Source organism: Strongyloides ratti, assembly GCF_001040885.1.
Source record: "Strongyloides ratti genome assembly S_ratti_ED321, chromosome : 2".
Taxonomy (NCBI): domain Eukaryota; kingdom Metazoa; phylum Nematoda; class Chromadorea; order Rhabditida; family Strongyloididae; genus Strongyloides; species Strongyloides ratti.
Window position 1 is genome coordinate 12937256 of NC_037308.1, and position 20373 is coordinate 12957628.

General features: G+C 18.4%; 3 protein-coding genes across 3 annotated transcripts; 2 read left to right on the forward strand and 1 right to left on the reverse strand.

Moving 5' to 3' along the window:
* Positions 1–1652: 1652 nt before the first annotated feature.
* On the forward strand, positions 1653–6128 carry SRAE_2000413500 (Hypothetical protein; the record flags this gene model as incomplete). The annotated part of the gene is made up of 5 exons (XM_024642968.1): positions 1653–1734; positions 1772–1974; positions 4919–5411; positions 5871–6026; positions 6076–6128. The coding sequence occupies 5 exons, from the start codon at positions 1653–1655 to the stop codon at positions 6126–6128; spliced, it is 987 nt and encodes a 328-aa protein (XP_024508686.1).
* Positions 6129–7290: 1162 nt separating this feature from the next.
* SRAE_2000413600 (Hypothetical protein) lies at positions 7291–8478 on the forward strand (the record flags this gene model as incomplete). The annotated part of the gene is made up of 2 exons (XM_024642969.1): positions 7291–7763; positions 8292–8478. The coding sequence occupies 2 exons, from the start codon at positions 7291–7293 to the stop codon at positions 8476–8478; spliced, it is 660 nt and encodes a 219-aa protein (XP_024508687.1).
* Positions 8479–8827: 349 nt separating this feature from the next.
* On the reverse strand, positions 8828–9754 carry SRAE_2000413700 (Hypothetical protein; the record flags this gene model as incomplete). The annotated part of the gene is made up of 2 exons (XM_024642970.1): positions 8828–9067; positions 9110–9754. 2 exons carry the CDS (start codon positions 9752–9754, stop codon positions 8828–8830), a joined length of 885 nt encoding a protein of 294 aa, XP_024508688.1.
* Between the last annotated feature and the right edge of the window lie 10619 nt (positions 9755–20373).

Genomic DNA, 20373 nt, shown 5'->3' on the forward strand with positions numbered 1-20373 from the left:
AAAAAGTTTTTTTTTTATATTAAAATAATTTGGCATTATCATTTAAAGAATTAATATTTAAAAAATCATTTATTTTTACATGATATGTACTATGATAATGATGTTCTGTAAATTTACCACTTATAAAAAGATTATATATATAATATCATCTCACGTCTATCTACTTTAATTATTTTTTATTTCAACAAAAATTGCTAAATAACTTAATAATTATGAATTAAATAGATTTTTTTATTTATAATTTTTTTTTAATACAATTGTAACAATAAAAATATAAATATCAAAATAATTTTAAAAAATTTCGTCTATTTTTATTAACATAAAAATATTAAAAACTTTATTTTTGATAAATATTTTTTTTTTTTGATAAAATTTGCTATCTTTATCTTCAGTTACTAATTAATTTTTACATTATATGATATTATGTGTTAACTACCACTTTTTTTTTTAATTACTTTTAAAATGATTATAGTAAGTATATATTTAAAAGCTTCTTTGTTAATTTTATATTAAATATTTTAATTTCCTCATTTTTAAACTATACAAATTTTATTGAGTTAAAAAAAAATTATTGTTACCATTTTAATATTATAATTTATTAATATACTTATAAAATTAAAAAATTTTTTATTATAAAATTATTTATAGCATACAATTACATAATTGTGATATTTTATTTAATAATATAAATAAAAAATTTGTTTTTTTGTATTAAATAGTTTAATTCTAGTTCATTTTAAAGTTTCATAAATAATTTTTAGTATTAGAAAACTTTGTATTAACATAATAGTTTTTTTTGGTAGTTAAATTTGTAGTAATGATAAATTAAAATATTGTCAAAAATGATATATCAAATATGAATATTCAACTTTTTTTTTGCATAATGAATATAAATGCAAAAGAGAAGTAGATTCTATTATTAACTTTTATATAATGGTATTTTATTATTTTTTAATGCCTATATATCATTTATTTTACTTTTAAAATTATGTTTTGATAATCCTTTAACAATTTAACTATTGTTTTTAACATAATGTTTCATAAAAAAAATTTTTTTTTATAATTTAGAGGTTTTTAATATTTCAAGAATAATCTTTACATATAATCAATTTCCATCTTATTATAGGCAATTTAAAAAAAATAAAAGTTAAACGTTTACAAAAACAATTATTTTATGAATTAAAAAAAAGTATTTTTACAAGTTAGTAAACTTTTAAAATAGCTTTATTTGAAATGTAAACTTTGAAGAAGAAGATAGCAAAATTTTATACCAAATTCGACATTTATATCTTGAATAATATTTCCCATATCACCAGCAATCTATTGTCTAAAATTATCTCTCCAGAGATATGAAAGACTTCAAAATTTCACATCTTTATAGTTGTCATAATAAAAAAAAATTGTCTCTTCTTTATTTATACCATTATAAATATATACTATTGCAGAATATATTTAACTTTTACAAAATATCTTTGAATTTTAATAAATTTATATTTTCATCAAAAGAAAAACTAAATCTTTTTGTTATATATATATTCTTTTAAAAATATACTTTTTTTTTTATATTTTTTTGAAACAATTTTATTTTAATATATTTCAGTAAATTCTTGTGAATTTTTTGATTTATTTTTTTTTCAAGTAAAATTTTTAATATGGCAATAAATAATTCAATTGTAATATCTTCATTTCCAGAAGATGAGGAACAAAATACTTTTTCATGGTTGATTGGAAAAAGTAAGTTATAAGAATTAGTTAAAATTGAATTTTATAGTTTTTTGTCGACCATATTGGAGTGAATCGGATAATTACACAAAGACAAATACATATATAACAACATCTGACAGTGGATATTTTGACTGGACTAATTCAGAAGTCTCCCGTTCATCTTCTTATCACTCACCCACTTCTAGAATTTGGTCAGATTATGACTTATGTGAGAGAGATGACGAAGACCAAGAAAATAATAACTTTATGGTAAGTTGAAGATATTATACTATTAAAATAAAAATACATATATTAAATGAAGTTAATTACAATATTTTGTGATAAATTTTCATTAATTTATGTGTCTTTATTAAGAAAATAAAAAGTAATATAAGTAGATTTCATGGTTTGTTATGCCAATTTTGTATTATAATACTTTATTATCTTGGATATTTGACTAAAAAATTTTTATCATTTCAATATATAATTTCTACCCCTTATTCCCTTATCATTATTCTATTAGTTATACAGAAAGGGAAAATATTTTTATATTTTAATTAGTCTACTTTTTTTTTTGTTATTATTTTATCTTTCAAAAAGAAAGGTATTGTTAAGATATGATAATATAAACATATATTTAAAAATTAATTTTTATCGTGACAAATGATATTCAGAATAAATTTTAATTTATGTTAAAATACCATTTTAGAAATATTATTTACTATAATTATTTAGTTTTTTTTTTGAATAAATATTTTCAAGATTTCTGACAATTTAATTATTTCATTCTTTTAAAACCTAATAATAAAATTTATTTTTTTATTTTTAATAAAATAACCGTGTAACTATCATTAAGTAATTTTAAAAATGTTATCCAAAAAGCATTATTAATCTATGAACGTTTAATCAAACTTTTTATTGTTTAGAATAAAATTTTCAGATTTGTATTTATTTAAAAACATATTTTTTCTTTTCATTATTTTAATATTATGTTAGGTAAAGAAAAATATCAATTAATACAATTACTATTTGCTTTGGTAATTTTAGAGCATAATAATTTGTTTATTCATTTATGAACAAAATATTTTTTACTTTTAGTTATAACTTCTTTATATTATATATAAATTAATTTATAGGAACGTTTTTTAACATAACAACAAATATTTATAATATTATATTGTAAAAAAAAAATTAAATTAAATATTAAATTTTATAAAGAAACTTCTATTATTATCTACCTATAATGAGATATATTTTGAAACTAACTATATTTACATCCCATTGTAATATTATCATCTATTCCCCTTTTAAGTAATTTTATATGAATAAAAAATATAAAGAATAGTAATTTAAGAAAAAAAAAAAAAAACATTATTATCACCATAAAATAGTAATTTTTATATAAATATATTTGAAATTCTCATTATAAACTAAAAAACTTCATAAAAAAACATAAATATATATTATTAAACTTCTATTCTGTTTTTAATAACATATTTTCACAAAAACTTTTTTTTAAAACTTTAACACTTAAAATAATTTTTTAATAAGTTATTTTTTAAAGTTTTCTCTTTAGTTTCGTTGTTTTTTTTTTTAATATTTTAATAAATGAAATAAATGATTAACTATCATTTTCATTTTATAGATAAAAACACTCCTAAAATAATTATTCATAGACGTGTTAAATAAATTCAGTCTCTCTTTTTTTTTGTTTAAATATATTATTTTAACTACTTATCTACATAAACTAAAATTTAAAGATTAAGATTTTTGGTGTTATATTATCATCCTTTAATTCTTGATCTCGTTAAATTGTAATGAAAATTTAATTTTAAAATGAGGAAGTGTAATAAATGAGTAATTATTTTTTTATTGATAAATTTGATATTAATTTGCAAGTCACAAATATATCTTAAAATGTCAATTTATCTATTCCTAAAGAATCATTTATTTTTTCATTAATATTTCTAATCAAATATTTAAACTTCATTTTATTTACTAGAAATTGTTTGTTCATTGTTAAAAAAAAGGTTATATATTTTGAAGAAAACATCTTTAGTATTTTTATTTTTATTACCTATTTATAGAATTGTTACTATATTTATAGTAAATATTCTCATAAGAATATTGAAAAGTTAACAATATTTTAAAAATTTTATTTAAAAAAATTGTTTTTCCATTAGGTTTAAATAGTGAATAAAATTTTTTTTTGAAGACAATCAACTATCAGGATAAAATTGCTTTAATTTACATAAATTATATATATGTTTATTTATTAAAAATTTCTTATCCTAAAAAATTTTCTTATCACAATAAAACAGTAATAATTTATTTTTTTTTCTTTTCTTATATAAATTTCCTCTTTAAAACGTCATGATATGTATCATTTTCCACCTCAATTTATTTTGTCTTCCACTAATGTGGTATAAATATTTATTTATTCTTGTATATTAAGAAAGAAAAAAAAAGATAATATTAATATATGTTATTTTGTGATATCATATATTATGTATATCGTATTTTCTAAGAAATAGAAAGTGACATGAATATAAAATTCACAAATTAACTTTTTTTTTTCTCTTATTATTCAAGGATAAAAAAGAAAGTTATTTAAAGAGAAAATAATTGTTATGGTAGTGTTATTATTGTTAACAAAATTTTTTTTTTATTTTAATATTTTATAATAATTAATAAAATTATTTTTTTTCACATTTTCTACTATTTACTTTATATCTAAAAAAAATGTATACTATAAATATTAGTAATTTTTTTTTATTATCCTTTTTTACTTTTTGTTATTTATTTAGATAAAAAAAAAAGTCATGTAATTATAAATTAATTAATTATTTTTATATTAATACTTATTGTGACAAATTGTATTTTTCTTAATAAGAAGTTTATTATTAATTAGATTTTTGAACTGTAAATACTTTAAAACATTTCTTAATAATATATGTATAAAAATACTAATTTATTTAAATTTTTTATAAAATTTTTAAGAAATTATCAATTTAACAATTAAAAATTTTCCCATGTTATTTACGTCATTTTATTACGTAATAACTAAACTTAACAGTTCTTTAAAATAAAGTATTCTGATTCTTAAGAAAAAGATATTATTTATATATATAACATAATGGAAAAACTGTGCTAGAAAATTTTTCAAGCACTTCTTAATACAGTGAATTGTGTTAAATTTTTTTTTTATTTTTAGAAGGAAAAATTTGTTGACTATAATAGTTATAATAAAACTATTTCAAAATCAACTTCTATTTTGTCATCATTTCTCGACTACATACCAAATCCATTTTCTATAGAATTACCAAAAAAAAGTAATTCTTTATATCAATTTAAAAATAGTACAAAAGAATTTTCAAATTATTCCCTTGATAATAATAATAATAGTACTAATTGTGTTTCTGAATCAATATCAAAAACATATTTCAATAATAATAATTCTAAAATAGATAAAATGTCATCAGTTCGTAAAGCTTCAGAAACCCAAATCTCACCAGTGGCAGAACAACACTATAGACGTTTATTATCTCAAATAAGTTTATCAAACTGTTCTTTAGTTAATGAAAATGAGGCAATGAAAGAACGTCTTCAGGAATTAGAAAGTTTGTTAGATGATCACATGAAACATTTAAAAAGTATTTATTTTACATTACACAAAAATGGATATTCAAAATTACAATTCCCAGATGGTAAGTTTAAAATATTTTAATAATTTTGTCAAAAATTTATCAACAAATATCTTTTCTTTAAGTTATCAGATTATAATTGTTGATAACAAACATAGAAAAGAGATATAAAAAAATACATAGATAGTAAATTTAAGAAAAAGAATTTGTTTCATTAAAAAGGCATTTTTATTCAATGATATGTATTTCTTTTTAGGCTAAAAATAATTTTCAATATAATACTTTTTAGTGTAATATTTTATTAAAATTGTTTGTAAAAAAGTTTAAAAGATGCTTAAAATGCATTAAAAATGTATTTTTTTATATTCATATATAAAATTGATAACGGAAGATGTGAATGTATAAATAGTAAGAGAGTTTTATTTCAATCTTATGAGGGTAATTAGTATCTTTTTAAAAATTTTTATAAAAAAATTTTATTTATTTATTTGTTTAACTTTTTTTTTTTACCTTTAATTATAGGAGACGAAGTTAATTTATCTCAATTTGAAGGTCTTTTATTAAATTTTAAAAAAAGTTCATCAACGGAAGAAGGCTTCAAAGAAGAAAATAATTTGGATAAACATTTTATTGTTGAAAATTCTTCCTCCGGCGAATCATCTTATAGTTCACGTAAATGTAATTTTACTTTTTGTTTTAACTAATTTTATTTTATAATATTTTATAGTAACAAATTCTTTTTCTGAATTGCCTCCAGTCGAAGAATCATACTCTGAATGAATAACATTTTCTAATTTTTAAAATATTTACTATCTTTTTATTATAAAAAAACAAAGTTATATGTAAGAAAACATCTTCTATCAATATTTTTTATTAGTCTAAAAAAAAATCTATTTATTTGCTAAAACTCAAAAACCATTCAAAATCCTTCTTAATATTCATATTTTTTTTTTATCATTAAATAGAACCAATAAAAAGAAAAGTAATACAACTTAAGGATTAAATAAATCTTTTTTTTTATAAAAGAAATTAAGCAAAAGTTTAGAGGCTATTACCTATATAAATTTTAGATAAGAAAAATTAAAATATTATTAACTTTTTTTATAAAAAAAAAAACCAATGATTCTAAATATTTAGAATAATTAAATAGATTTTTGTATCATTCTATTAAACATTAATATTTACTTTAATCATTTAGTAAAAAAAAAAGAAATAAGATAAAAAAAATCAGGTAAATAAAAAAAAAAGATTCCTTGTGTAATCAAGGAAATTTTGAAATTTATGCTAAAAACATTACCATAAATTGTCTTATTTCTAACGAAGTCCATTTTTATATAACCATTTATTTTGTTTTAAAAATTTAAAACTGACAAGCTTTATAAAATATCCATCTCCATATTATTATATCCTTTCCTTCTCAATTGTCATTTTATAATTATTATCAGCTAGGGTGAAGAAAATACATATATCTATATATAGATATATATTATATTCTGACACTTTTTTTTTTGACTCTCCTTCATTTCCTTTCTTTATATCCATCATTTAAAAATATTAATTGTATATAAAATACTAAATATTATTATATTTTTTTTTATTCTTAAGATTTAATTATATCTATCTTTAAAGATATATATATATATTAGAAGTAGATATTTACAAAAAAAATATATATATATAAATATATAGTTTTTTTTTTAATTACTAAAGAAAAGTGTAAGAATTTATTACTTTTTTTTTAATAATAAACAAATTTCTTTACTTTTATTTAAAGATTTCTTTCATTAGAAGTTCATTTTCATCAAAATATATTTCATGTAATAATTATATATTATATATATTTAATATTTTTCTTACTTTCCTACTTCATAAAAAAATATTTTATTTTTATATAATTAATTGTATCATATAATAATATTATTTATAATACAAAATTAATACTATGAATATTCCTACAAAAGATAAAAATATAATTGAATCAAGATATCAATATAATGTTGGTCCTTCAAATTCTCAATTATTTAGAACATCTAGACGATCAATTGATGTTTCAACTATAGATGAAGAAAGAAGGAAGAAAATTGAGGAGAAAATTTCTGTTGATATGATGAGACGTTTAACTCCATTTGATAATAGAGAATTAGTTGATTTTGTTGGATGGTTAAATACAAAAGATCATACACCTAAAACTACCATTTTTCGTACTGATAGAGGAAATTCAATTCCAGAAGAAAGATTATTAACAAGAAATAATGAATATTATTATCCATTAAATCATCAATCATTATCAAATAAAAGTTCTCATTCTTCTATAGATAATAGTAGTGGTATAGTGTCATTAACAAAAGGAAAAGGATCAGGAGATAGTAGAAAAAATTCTCAAAATTTTTCATCTTTTGAAAAAAAAAAATTTAGGTATGTTTTTGATATAAATTTGTATCTAAAATGTAAAATTGTATAATTTTATTGACCTTCTTTTGGTAATAAAGATGAATAATAAAAAAAAAGATGTAGTAAAGTATTGCCTGATGACGTGTAAAAGTTTTTTTTTTTTATATATTAATAGTATATTATCTTTTTCCTTAATATAATTTTTGTTCATCAATTCAAAAGTAAATGCCTATAGAGTAATTAAAAAATTAAATATTCAGTTATAATAAAAAGAAGAGATATTTGATGTATGTATATATTTATATTAAAAATAATGTAATATTTGGCAGACTTTGATATATTAAATTTAAATATTCATAAGTCATTTCCATATTATTTTTATTGTGGTTTAATGCAATATATATTAAGAAAATAAAAATGCAAAAAAAAAAAAAAATTGTTTATAATGATGTTTAGACGAATAAAAAAGTAGTTGTATATTATTAATTGAGAATAAGAAATTATAAATTTTATAATATAAGAATATGTACAATAATTTTTTTTTTACTTTAGAGCATCATCAATTACAGGCGGAAGAAGTACAAATAATAATTATGCAATGATTTCAAAAAAAAATAGTCTGCAAAATAATAATAATTCTATGGATGGAATGAAAGATAGAAGAAAATCATTGGCTAATTTCAGATCAAAATCAACAAATAGAAGAGTTTCTGATGCTCCAGTACGTAATCTTTTGTAAATACTAATTTTTTTTTAAATTACATTATTTTTATTTTTCTTTTAATAAATTAATACAAAATTATATTTAAATATATTTTATATTAAAAAATTTTAATATATGAAAAAGTTATTCATTGGCAAATAAAATAAATTTTTTTCATTGAAAAAAAAAAAATCTTAAATTCCTTGTTCATACTTTTTAATGTAAACTTTGTTTTGTTATTTCCTATTAATGATAATAATAATAAGCAATTATTTGAAATAAAATTTATAAATGACATAATTTTTTTTTATTTTAATAAAAAAACAATTCTAAAAATAAATTTTTATTTTTATGAGAAATAAATGTTTGATAAATGAATTTTTTTTTAACTGATTACTGGCGTGTTAGATTTTTTATCAAGACCACGTCTACATGCCTCCTCCCTTCTCTTTCCTTTCTCAGTTTGAATATCTTTATGAAGAATGTCACATTCCAATAGTTGTCTAGCTTGTTTTAGAAATGCTGTATCAGTAGTAGTAGTAGTAGATGTATCTTTATTTTTATTTTCGTTTTCTATATAATATTTGTCATCTTTGATTAAATCATTTAGTTGTGTTTTTTGATTCTGAAAATATCTATAAAAAAATTATACTATAATAATATTTACCTTATTCATTGACTGAAAAATGTAAGAATCTTCATCAACACCACGTCTTTTAGCTTCTTTTCTATGTTCCTCTACTTCAGCTTGAATATCTTTAAACAAAACATTATCTTTTAACAAATTATCTGATTCAATTTCCGAAATAGTTTTTTTTTCATCATTCTTATTACTTGTTTTTAAAGAATTAACTTTATCGAATGAAGAAGCTGCTTCATCAATTTTAACAAAAATATTATTCTTTGGTTGTTTGTCATTTTTAATTGCATTTGTCAAAATACAAAAAGAACGAGCCATTTTTTCAAGTTGAACCGTATTTTTTGGCATATTTCGAGTAATTGAAGGATGAATAAAGTTATTAGGAGAGATGTCGTTTTTCATTTGATTTTTCATTACATTTTGTTGCATAATTTTTTGCTTACCAGAAATAGTACAAATTTCATTGACACTGTCATTTTTTTGGTCCAAAGATCTTTGTTTCCTAATGACATTTTGGGAAATATTTGCATTTTGGTAAAAATTTCCTTCTATACTTCCAACACGCTTTTTTTTTCTATTATTATGGTAATAAAAAGAAATGGCAAATATAATAACAAACACAATTGATGAAATTCCTAAGAAACACCAAAAAAAAATATTATCATTTTTCATATTTTTTTAATTCAAAATATTTGCAAAAAAAAATAACAAATAGAAAATAAGATAATTTTTTAAGTTAACTAAAAAATTTATAAATATAAGATGATATAAGGTATGATAGTAAATTAAAAATATAAAAAAAAAAATTTGCCATAAAAATAAAATTTTATATTTATTTAAAAAATAAGTAATTATAGATAACTTCCATCCAAAGAAAACAAAACTTTTTTATATTTAAGAGTAGTTATTTCTACATTTTGAATATTCTAAAAGACAGGTAACTATCAATAGTAATTCTTATATAATTTTCCTCCATCATAACTTTTTTTACCTCTCTACTTGAGGGCTTATATTTATGTATATAATACTCAAAAATGATAAATATGTTGTTTAACAACAATAATACTATTACATAATCACCAATTTTAAATATTTCTGCAAGTTAAAGAATAAAAATTAATTGACATATCCTTTATCAGGAAAAGAGTTATACTTATCTCGTTGGTAAATAACTTTCCTTTTAATTTCTTTTTGTAGATATAAAATATATGATATCATGATATATAAATTGCAACATATTTATAATTATTTTTCTTTTAAACCTTACTTTGTTTTCTTTTTTTAATGCTGTTTTTACCATAAAAATAATCTTACGTCAATTGCACACAATATATAAAAACTTTTTTTCTCTAATGTAACAATAGAATAACATTTTATACCAAATAAAATGAAGTTCAAGTACTTTTTCTCCTTTATAGATATCATAAATATCTTTATACTATAAAATAATAATTTTTAGTCTTACATAAATATATTTAATAAAATTATTTTAAATATTCTATATATATATTCTAAAAATAAGTAAGTTTTATTTTGACAATTTAAAAAAAAAAAAAATAAACAATAAATCAATTTGAAATACTAATATGCAATTTCAAAATTATTTAAATATGTTCAAAGTACTTTTTTATCTTAAAAAGACTTTTATATAATTGGAAATATGTTACATATAAATTGAATTATCAAATATTTAAAATAATTTTCTTTTTATTATTTCAAATTTGTATATCAAAGATCATCAAAATATTTTTCTTTTTTTTTATGAATTATTAAAATATCAAAAGTGATATATAATGGTATATTTCCTAGAAACAAATTTTATGTGTAATAATTATATTGTTTTAAGAAACTTATTAATATTTAATTGTATTTTATAAATTTTTTATATAAAAACAAATATTCATTGATATAAATGAAAACTTAATATTTAAAAAGATTTAATTAACTTGGTTTCTTTTTTTTTCAATAAAAAAAAAAACTATATTTTTGGTTAATTTAACTTTTTAATAATTTAAATTTAAAAAAGACATTCGTTTTTGCTTCAGTTGACATAATTTAATATATATTAAGTTTAAATTACTTTTAAAATAAAGAAATTACAGTATTTTAAAAAAAAAATACCGTATTATATGGAATTATTTTAAATAATTTTTACTTAATATAAAAAAATAAAAAATTTAAAATCAGTTTATTTATTTTATTTAATAAAAGTTTTTTTTTATTTCAAACAGCTAGAAAAATCTTGATATGGAAGGAAGTAAAAGTTAGTTTTGAAAAAGAAAAATCAACAAATAATGGCAAAAATAGTATGATTAAACAATATAATTTTTCCGTAAATTAAACTTTTAAAAAGAACAAATTTGATCAATGTAAAGAATAAGAAAAATAAAATCATCTAGGTTTATGTACATATATTTATAATATAGAGGAAGAGATATAAAAAAAATGATTAAAATTAATAAATCAAGTGTATAAAAGTACAAAATCAATTGTAATAATTTATTTAATTATTTGGTAACAATTTGTATTATGGAAGAAAAGTACAACTTATGGTTTGTCCAATGTAGCACTATCAATATGTGAATCACATATTCAGTGGCAGTGTGTGTCTATCAAGGTATATATTGTTAAATATTGGAAAAAAGTATGCTTAGCGAGGGAAAGTTTAATGTAATAACTTTTTATAAATAAAAAACGATTTGCAAGATAAAATATTTCCTTTTTTTTTTTTTAAATTTACACATACATAATATACGTGATTTGTAAATATATCTAATTATACTATACATATATGGTGATTCTCAAAAAAAAAAGATTGATAAAGTAAAAAATATTCATATGACAATTATAGAAAAAAATAAGTATTGATATAATAAAAAGTAAAGACACAAATAAAAGTTCTCCAAATATTATCCTCAAAAAGGAAGGTTGAAAGTTGTTTCTTTAGTTAAAGTATTCTGATCAGTGTCTTTTTTGATGACAAAAAGTTTAAATTATCATTTGTTTAAAATATATTTAACTTCCGTTTTAGTTATAATAAAAATAAGAGCTGGTATCCCCATATATTTGTTTTATCAGCTATTCTATTTTTAAAACATTCCTATTGGTGATTGTAAAATATTATAAAAGGAAATGGTTTTATTAATAACCATTTATTTAAAAATACTCTATCTACTTTTTGCTATTATACAATTATTATTATTATTTTTATTATTATTATTTTATATTATTTAATTAAACTTTTATATAAAAAATGTTTTTTTTTTCATAATATTTCTTATAAAATAATTATTTTTATAATATTAGAGAAATAATAAAATTAATGAAAGAAAAACTTAATAATTTTTATATACCTAGTTTATATTTAATAATTAAAACATATTCATTATAATAAATCTTAAAAACTACAATTTTATAGCATTAAAGAAATAATATTAATAACTAATAATATTTTGATAAAAATAAACCTTATATGTGAATAGTTCTGAATAATTATTAAAAATTTTACTTTTTATTAATAGTTATTATCATAAAATATTATTACTTTAACTTTATCCTATCACATCAAGGCAATCAAAAGTGATAATCCTCAATAAAATTAGTCTTTTGGTAGGCTTCACCACACATACCAATTTGGTAGGAAAGTAGTTTATCTTTGAAAATGAGTAGAAAAATATGACAAACCAGTCTGTATTGAAGTAAGCTTCCTCTTTTTTTTTTATAAATATTTAATTGAACCGATTTTTACATTTTATTAAATAAATTGTTATATGATAATATATATATATTTTTTTTATTTTAATATTTGGAAGTTTTATTCATATCCCTTATATATTTCTCTTGTTTTAAAATATAAATCTTCTATTCATATTAATAATTATATCATAACTATTTTATTTACTTTATATACAGAACATAATGTATTGTTCAAATTATTTACTTAAATTTAAAAACTCCAGGTGATATTTTCTCTTGTCATGGGGAATGTCAATAGGGGGATAAGTTGGAGTTTGTTAATTAAAATGTTACGAGTTCATCCCTCAAAAAGAAGAGGGATAAAAGGTGGAGTGAGATATAATAAATATTATTAAATATAAATATATATGTATTATTTTTGTGTATGATATCAATTACTGACGTTTGAAATCATTTTATTCTTTGATCAAGATAAAATCACAACACAAATTTATATGCTTAATAATAAAATATTAGTATATTTCTTTTCTCAATTACCTTCAAAATATCATTCTTTACAGTTTATAAAAGTAATATAAATATATCTATAATACATATATGTATTTATTTTGTATTATTATTATTATATAAAATTATGATAAAGTAATTAAAAGAGTTTGAAAATTTTGTGTACTTTTCATAAAGAAAAGTTATTTATAATTTGATATTACAAAATCATATAATTAATTTATTTATTTATATAAAAATATTTTAATATGTTCAATAATAGTGTTTTATTAAAAATGATAGAATTGTTTTCTAAAACTATATATCATTATGATATTTCTATAATTTAACACTACTAATAATGTTTAGAAAATATAAGACTTTAATATACATTAAAGTTTTTTTTCTATATTATATAATAATACTTATAAAATTATTCTTTTATACATTAGCTTTAATAATTTCGTTTCTTTTTTTTTTGTTAAAATAGTATATTTTTTTTTACTAAAATGGTTTACAAATAATTATTTATATTGATAAAAAAAAAATTTATGAAATTACAATAAAACCATCATATATTAAGAGACAAAAAAATTTAAGTTTATCTATAAAAAAACAGATTATTAAAAAGATAATACGTTTAAGTCGGTTTCGACGTTGAGATTCTATTTTACCTGTACAAAGTTTTGCACATTTTTTTTTAAATAAATGTTATGATATCTATCATAATTTTACCTTATGTTTCAATATATTCATGATATATTTTATAAAATATTTTTTTAAATCTATATATGTATTTTTTTCTTCAGTGACTTACCTTAAAACTATTTAAAGATACTTTAAAAAAAAAAAAACTATTTTTGACGGCATTTTTTATTTATTCAACAAGTTTATATGTCGTATAAATATTATTTTTTTTATCAATATTTATTTCAAATTTATTCTATTCATATAGTTTTTAATTATAATTTTAACCCTCACCTGTAATTGCAGGACCATTTGCCTTATATTTTTTCTTCTACTTCCCTTCTATCATACTGGGTTCTAAACCACCTTTTATAGCCTTTTCATTTTTATATTTTCAATGTTACTTATTATTTCATATCATTTTATAAAAATTTCTTATCATCTCAAAAGTACATTCTTTCATCAACTTCTAGTTAAACCCCAATATTCTATCTTAATATACAAATATGATTAAACATATTCTACAAAAAATATTAATAATTTAAACAGGAAATCATATAACAAAGAAAGAATGTTTTTAAATATTTTTAAGGAATTATTTTTGGTTAATTTTTTTATAGTACTGTGTTATATAATAAATAAATGTTTATTATATTTTTTAAATTACTTATTTTAAATTTCATTTACATTTTTAATCATACATATATATTTATATATATTAAAATAATTATGCAATATATAAAAGAAAAAAAAAAAAAGAAGATGCAAAAATCTTTATCCAATCATACCTCACATATTTATTTTCTTTTATATTAATTTTATAAAAATAATAATATAGATATATTTTATTAATAATTTTAACTTTCTAACTATGTATTATAATAATTTTTATATGATCAAAAATATATTTAGACATATATAAATATATATTTAAATATTAATTAAAAATATGTACCACCTTATTATATAAATTAAAAATAGATATTCTTTTTATTATCCCAAATATAAAAATATAATTTTGGCAAAAATATATTAAATATACTTGAAAGTATAAATATATTTTATTTTCTTTTTTCTTTTTCATCTAGATTAAAAACCACTTTATTTTAAAAATTAAATTTCATCAATTTATCTCAATGAATCTTTTATCGACCTCATCCCAGGAGTCAATGTTACAAAAAAAAAATCTCCTTCTTTCTAATATAATATTTACAAATTCTCCAACAACAATTTTTTTTTTTTATTAAATAATATATTCAGATATTTAATAATAATATACTATTTTTTTTTGTGTTCCTTTATCTTTTACTGAAGATAGTCATATTATGATTAAATCCCTTAAGCATACTAATATGAATTTTATAGACCCATAAAGGTAATGTAGTTGAAGAAAATAAAGAATCAAATTGTTATTTTTTGATTGTTAAATTAGATGGACACAAAATAAGATATATATTTTTATGAATCACTTAACATTTAAAATAAAAATTTTACACCATAAATATTATACAATTATTGGAAGCTTATTTTATTCTTAATTTTTTTATATATATTTTATTATTATAATTTATATAAAATATTTTTATAAAAATATTTTTAATAAATTGATCTTAACATATCATTTTTTTTTCTTTATATGTTACAGTTCATTTCATTCAATATTAACGTTTAGTTTAAATTGTACTTAAAATATGGTTATAATGTAATCTATCTTACTTAAAAAAATGACATTATCATAATTATACTTATTCTGTAGTTGGTATCATCATCTCATCAAACTATAGTTAGATATGTAATTCAGAACTTTATTATATAAAACGTTTTTTCCTACCCATTTTATTTGTGTTTCAAATGCTATTTTATCTTCCTAAGACGTCATTCTTGACATAATCTTCAAAATCACATGAACTGTTTCATGATGTCAAAGAAGGATGATTTCTTATTAATGAAAAAAAACAAAGTTTTTTTTTCTTCATTAATAAATTATCCTAAAATCTTCATTTCTAATTATAAAGACAGATAATAAAAAAGATGTCTAACAACACATCGTTCTTATCAGTTATTGTACTTTTGCTATGAGCAGTTGTTATGACAAACTTGTTATATGATAAGGTAGATTTTTAATGGTTTCGAATTAGACAACTACATTATGATACTTGATATATAAAAATTCTATCACTTCATTTTAATATTATTCTTATCTTTTTTAATCTTCCATTTCTAACCAAAACTAGTACTTTTTAGTTTGGACTTATATAACGTAAACTTATGTGAGAATTTAAAACTATTTCAGGTTCATTTATATTTACTTTTCTTCAATATACAAATACGTATTATTGTCACATAATATTTCTTTTTTATTTATATTTCATCAACTTCTACACAAATCAAAGACATCCTAATTCTTTAACACATACTTACATTTAAATAATAGATTCTTACAAGTATTTTTTTTTAATATATCTCCATCTAATATATTTATACTTATACCATTGTTAATGGTTTTTGCGCAATTATAAAAGTACTGATAACATAAATATTACATAAAGTATTTCTACTTACAAATTTATTTATATTTAATTTTACCTTAAAAATCATCCAGAAAATGAACAACAATTATTTGCTCACTATTTAACCTAACTTTTTTAAATATTTAAAAACATTTTTTTTTATAATAAAAATAATAAAATTGTATCAATATTATTATATTATTAAACAATTATTTTGTTCTTCTTCTTCTTTTTTTTTATATTTTTGTATTATTTAAATTGGCACAAAAAAAAGTTAACGAAAAAAAAGGATGTATAACAATTCATAAAAATGTTTTCAAATTAATTTGTATAACAAAAAAATTTAGATATTTTGCTCTTCTTACATTTATTCCTATTCTACTAAACTACTATCCACTTATAACAATGTGTTTTTAGTATCATCACCTATCATCATTTACAAAAAATCTCTAATGACAATGTACTTTTAACGTTTATTTCCTTTGTCAATTGACAAATGAGTGGAAAAAAAATATATATTTTAAACTACTTTTTGATCCAATGATGTTAGGTAGTGATAAATGAAAAAAAAAAAAAGTCTTTGTTCAGAGTTTCGTTTTTTTTTTTTTTAAAAATAATCCTGTTTCATACTTCATTTCTTTTATTTAACTCTTTTTTTTTTATTCTATCTCCCATAGGTACCTAGTTTTGGTGGATTTTGATGTAGGGTATATTGAATGGGTGCAAACAGTTTTTTTTTATACATATATATTATATCACTTCTTATATTTATATATATATATATATGGATAGAAAATAATAATGGTGATGATGATGCCGCCGCCACTGTCTCTCTCTCAAGGTATTTTTTTCAAATGTCAATTTTTTTCTTTGTTCTTCTATTAGATGATCTTGAAAAGTTCATCCTTATGACATTTTTTCTGTAATCCAAATTTATTTTACTCTTTTTTTTTAATAGTTTCTATCATCATTTACCAACATTTTTTTTTATTACCCTTATAAGTACAACATAGTTTAAACAACAAAACAGGTAACTCAATGTTTTATGTTTTTTTTTTTTTTGTACATTTAAATCTTAATGGTAATTTTTTTTTTACCTTAAATATATTTAAATCTATTCTAACTTTTTTTTTTACTTTATGTATAAAGTTTTTTTTTTTCTTTTTTTTTTATCGGACAATAGGAAATTAGTTATTTTAGTTTTCAATGAAACTTTTTATTAATTACTTAAGTGTATTAAGTTAACTTGATTAATATTTCCAGAAACTTTACATAATTAGTTATAATATTAAAGTATAAATAAAAAAAAAATTTTTTTTTGTTTTATTTTGTAGAGTTAATTTTTTTTTGTATTAACTTTATGTAATTGTGCTTTAATTGTACTTTTACATTTCCATATCAAAATTATATATAAAAATTTCTTTTTTTTAATTTTAAAACGTTTTTATAATTGAATTTAATATAGAAGAAAGAAAAAAAAATTATATTTGTTACTAGTATATATATATATATATATTTTTTAACCTATTCTTTCTATTTCTGTCACATTTATTGTACAATTTATATGGTAAAAAATAGTTAAAGTGTTGTTAAAAACTAAATAATAGAAATTTACGTGCCGCGTAAGGTATTGTAATAATAAAAAAAAATATACACTAAATTAAGTATGTAATTTTTTTTTAACATTAAAATATATAAAATATTTATATGGTACTCTTTATATAATAAAAACGTAATTAACCTATAGATTCTTGACCTTTTAAACATATAAAAAAAACAAACTTTTTTTGTAACATAAAAAACAATTTTGTGATTTTTTTTAACTTTATAATATTATGTATCTATAACATATAGTAGAAGTTTTTTTTTTTTTTCTGTAGTTTTAATAAAAAAAATAAAACATATTTTTTCTATCACATTATAATATTACGACAAAATTTTAGTAATAGGTGAAAGGAGAATCAAAACCAGTTTCTATTTCCTTCAAGTAGTTTTTGTATAATTTTTATATATTTTAAAATGTATTTATAATATATTTTTATATTTAAAGGTAGGATCAAAAAAGTGCAAAAGTATATAAATAAATAAAGTAAAAAAATATTAGATTGTTTTGTATGCCTAATAAAAGGTTAGTCTTTTTCTTAATTGCTTTAACACATTTTATTTATATATATATATATAATATATATTAAAATATCTTTACCTGATCAACCTTCTTTTTTTTTTTAACCATTTCATATAAGGAAGAAATGTAAGAGTTGAAACTGATTAAAAAGTGATCATTTATTGTAACATTATAAAAAAAAAAGAAAAATAAAGAACTAAATTTTTTTTTTATTTTTACTAAAATAGTATATTAAAAAAAAATACTTTTTAAATGTAGTTAAAGGTTAAAAAGTATGTAAATGTATTGAAAATTATAATTTAAAAATGGACAGTGGAATGATAGAAGGATGATGTATAAACTAAAAGAGTTCTTTTTTTATATATAAACTTTTTTTTTATAACCATTCTTCTTATGGGATGGAGCGCCTTTTATGAAGGTACATAACAAAATCGTCATCTTATGTAGTAATTAGATGATGATACCCTTTTAATGCATGGAGCCACCTACTTTTTTTTTTTAAAACAGAAGTGTCCATCACTATTAAAATCATACCTTGTTCCATTTATAATAAATTTCTTATTATACCCCTTACTTTTAATATATTATTTTTATTAAAAATAAATATAATGTTACTTTTTTTTTAATTATAAATTATATATATATATTTTTTTTTAATTCCATTATTGGATTATTTAATATAAAAATACTACATTTAACATTATTTTAACACATAGAATATTTTTAAAAATTATTTATATTACATTACCACATCTTAGAGGTATTTGTTTTTGACGGTTCCTACTTCTTTCCTATCTCTCTTCATTTTAGTCGCGCAAATGAAGGATATATTTTTATAAATTATTTATATATATATATATATATATCTGTAAATGAGTTAATTGAAAAGTTTAGTTTTTACCACTAATTGTCAAACTCATCCTTCAACTTCCAGTCTCAAACATATTATATTCATAATATATATATATAATATTTTTATTTGATTAAATAAAAATTTGTAAAATGATTATATCTTGTTTTAAAACCTCAACTAGACTTGAATTTTTAAATACTTTCTTACTTATTATTATATTATTCTTTACTACATACATATAGACACTCCAAAAAGTGGTATTTTATATAGGATTCTCGTTGATTGAGTGTTAAAGTTCTAGTAGAGGTAAGTAAGATGTCAAGTTTTAACGTAGCTTACACGTAATTGTTAATTGAAACTAGAAAATTGATAAATTGTTTGTTTTAATTTAAATGTTAATATAAAAATACAATGGTGTATAATTCTTTTAAAAAAAAAAAAAGTACAAACTGTCTTAGGATCATTCTTATTATTGCGTAACAAGTTTCTATCAACTTTATTTTAATAATAATAATAATTTTTGATTGTTATAAATAGGTAAAAACTTTATAATAATATTTATTATACTTTTCTTTTAAATTTATTTAAATTAAGCATTAAAAAATAATTTTTAATCAGATAATCAGCGGTATATTTGTATAAAGTGGAGTTCTCAGATTTTTATACATACACGTTTATATTCTTCAATATTATGATAGAAGAAGTTCGCTTTATGCTGTTTATTAAAATGTCACAAAATATTTTTAACATCCAATGGCCACCCAACTATTAATTTTATTAATCTTATTAATATAAGAAAGTACTATATTACAAAATGTTACCCCTTAGGCTTAATAACAATATATAAATATATATATTATTAAAAGAGTTTATTTATATTTATTCATATCATCCGATGATATTATCACACACAAACATATACCTCCTCCCCCTT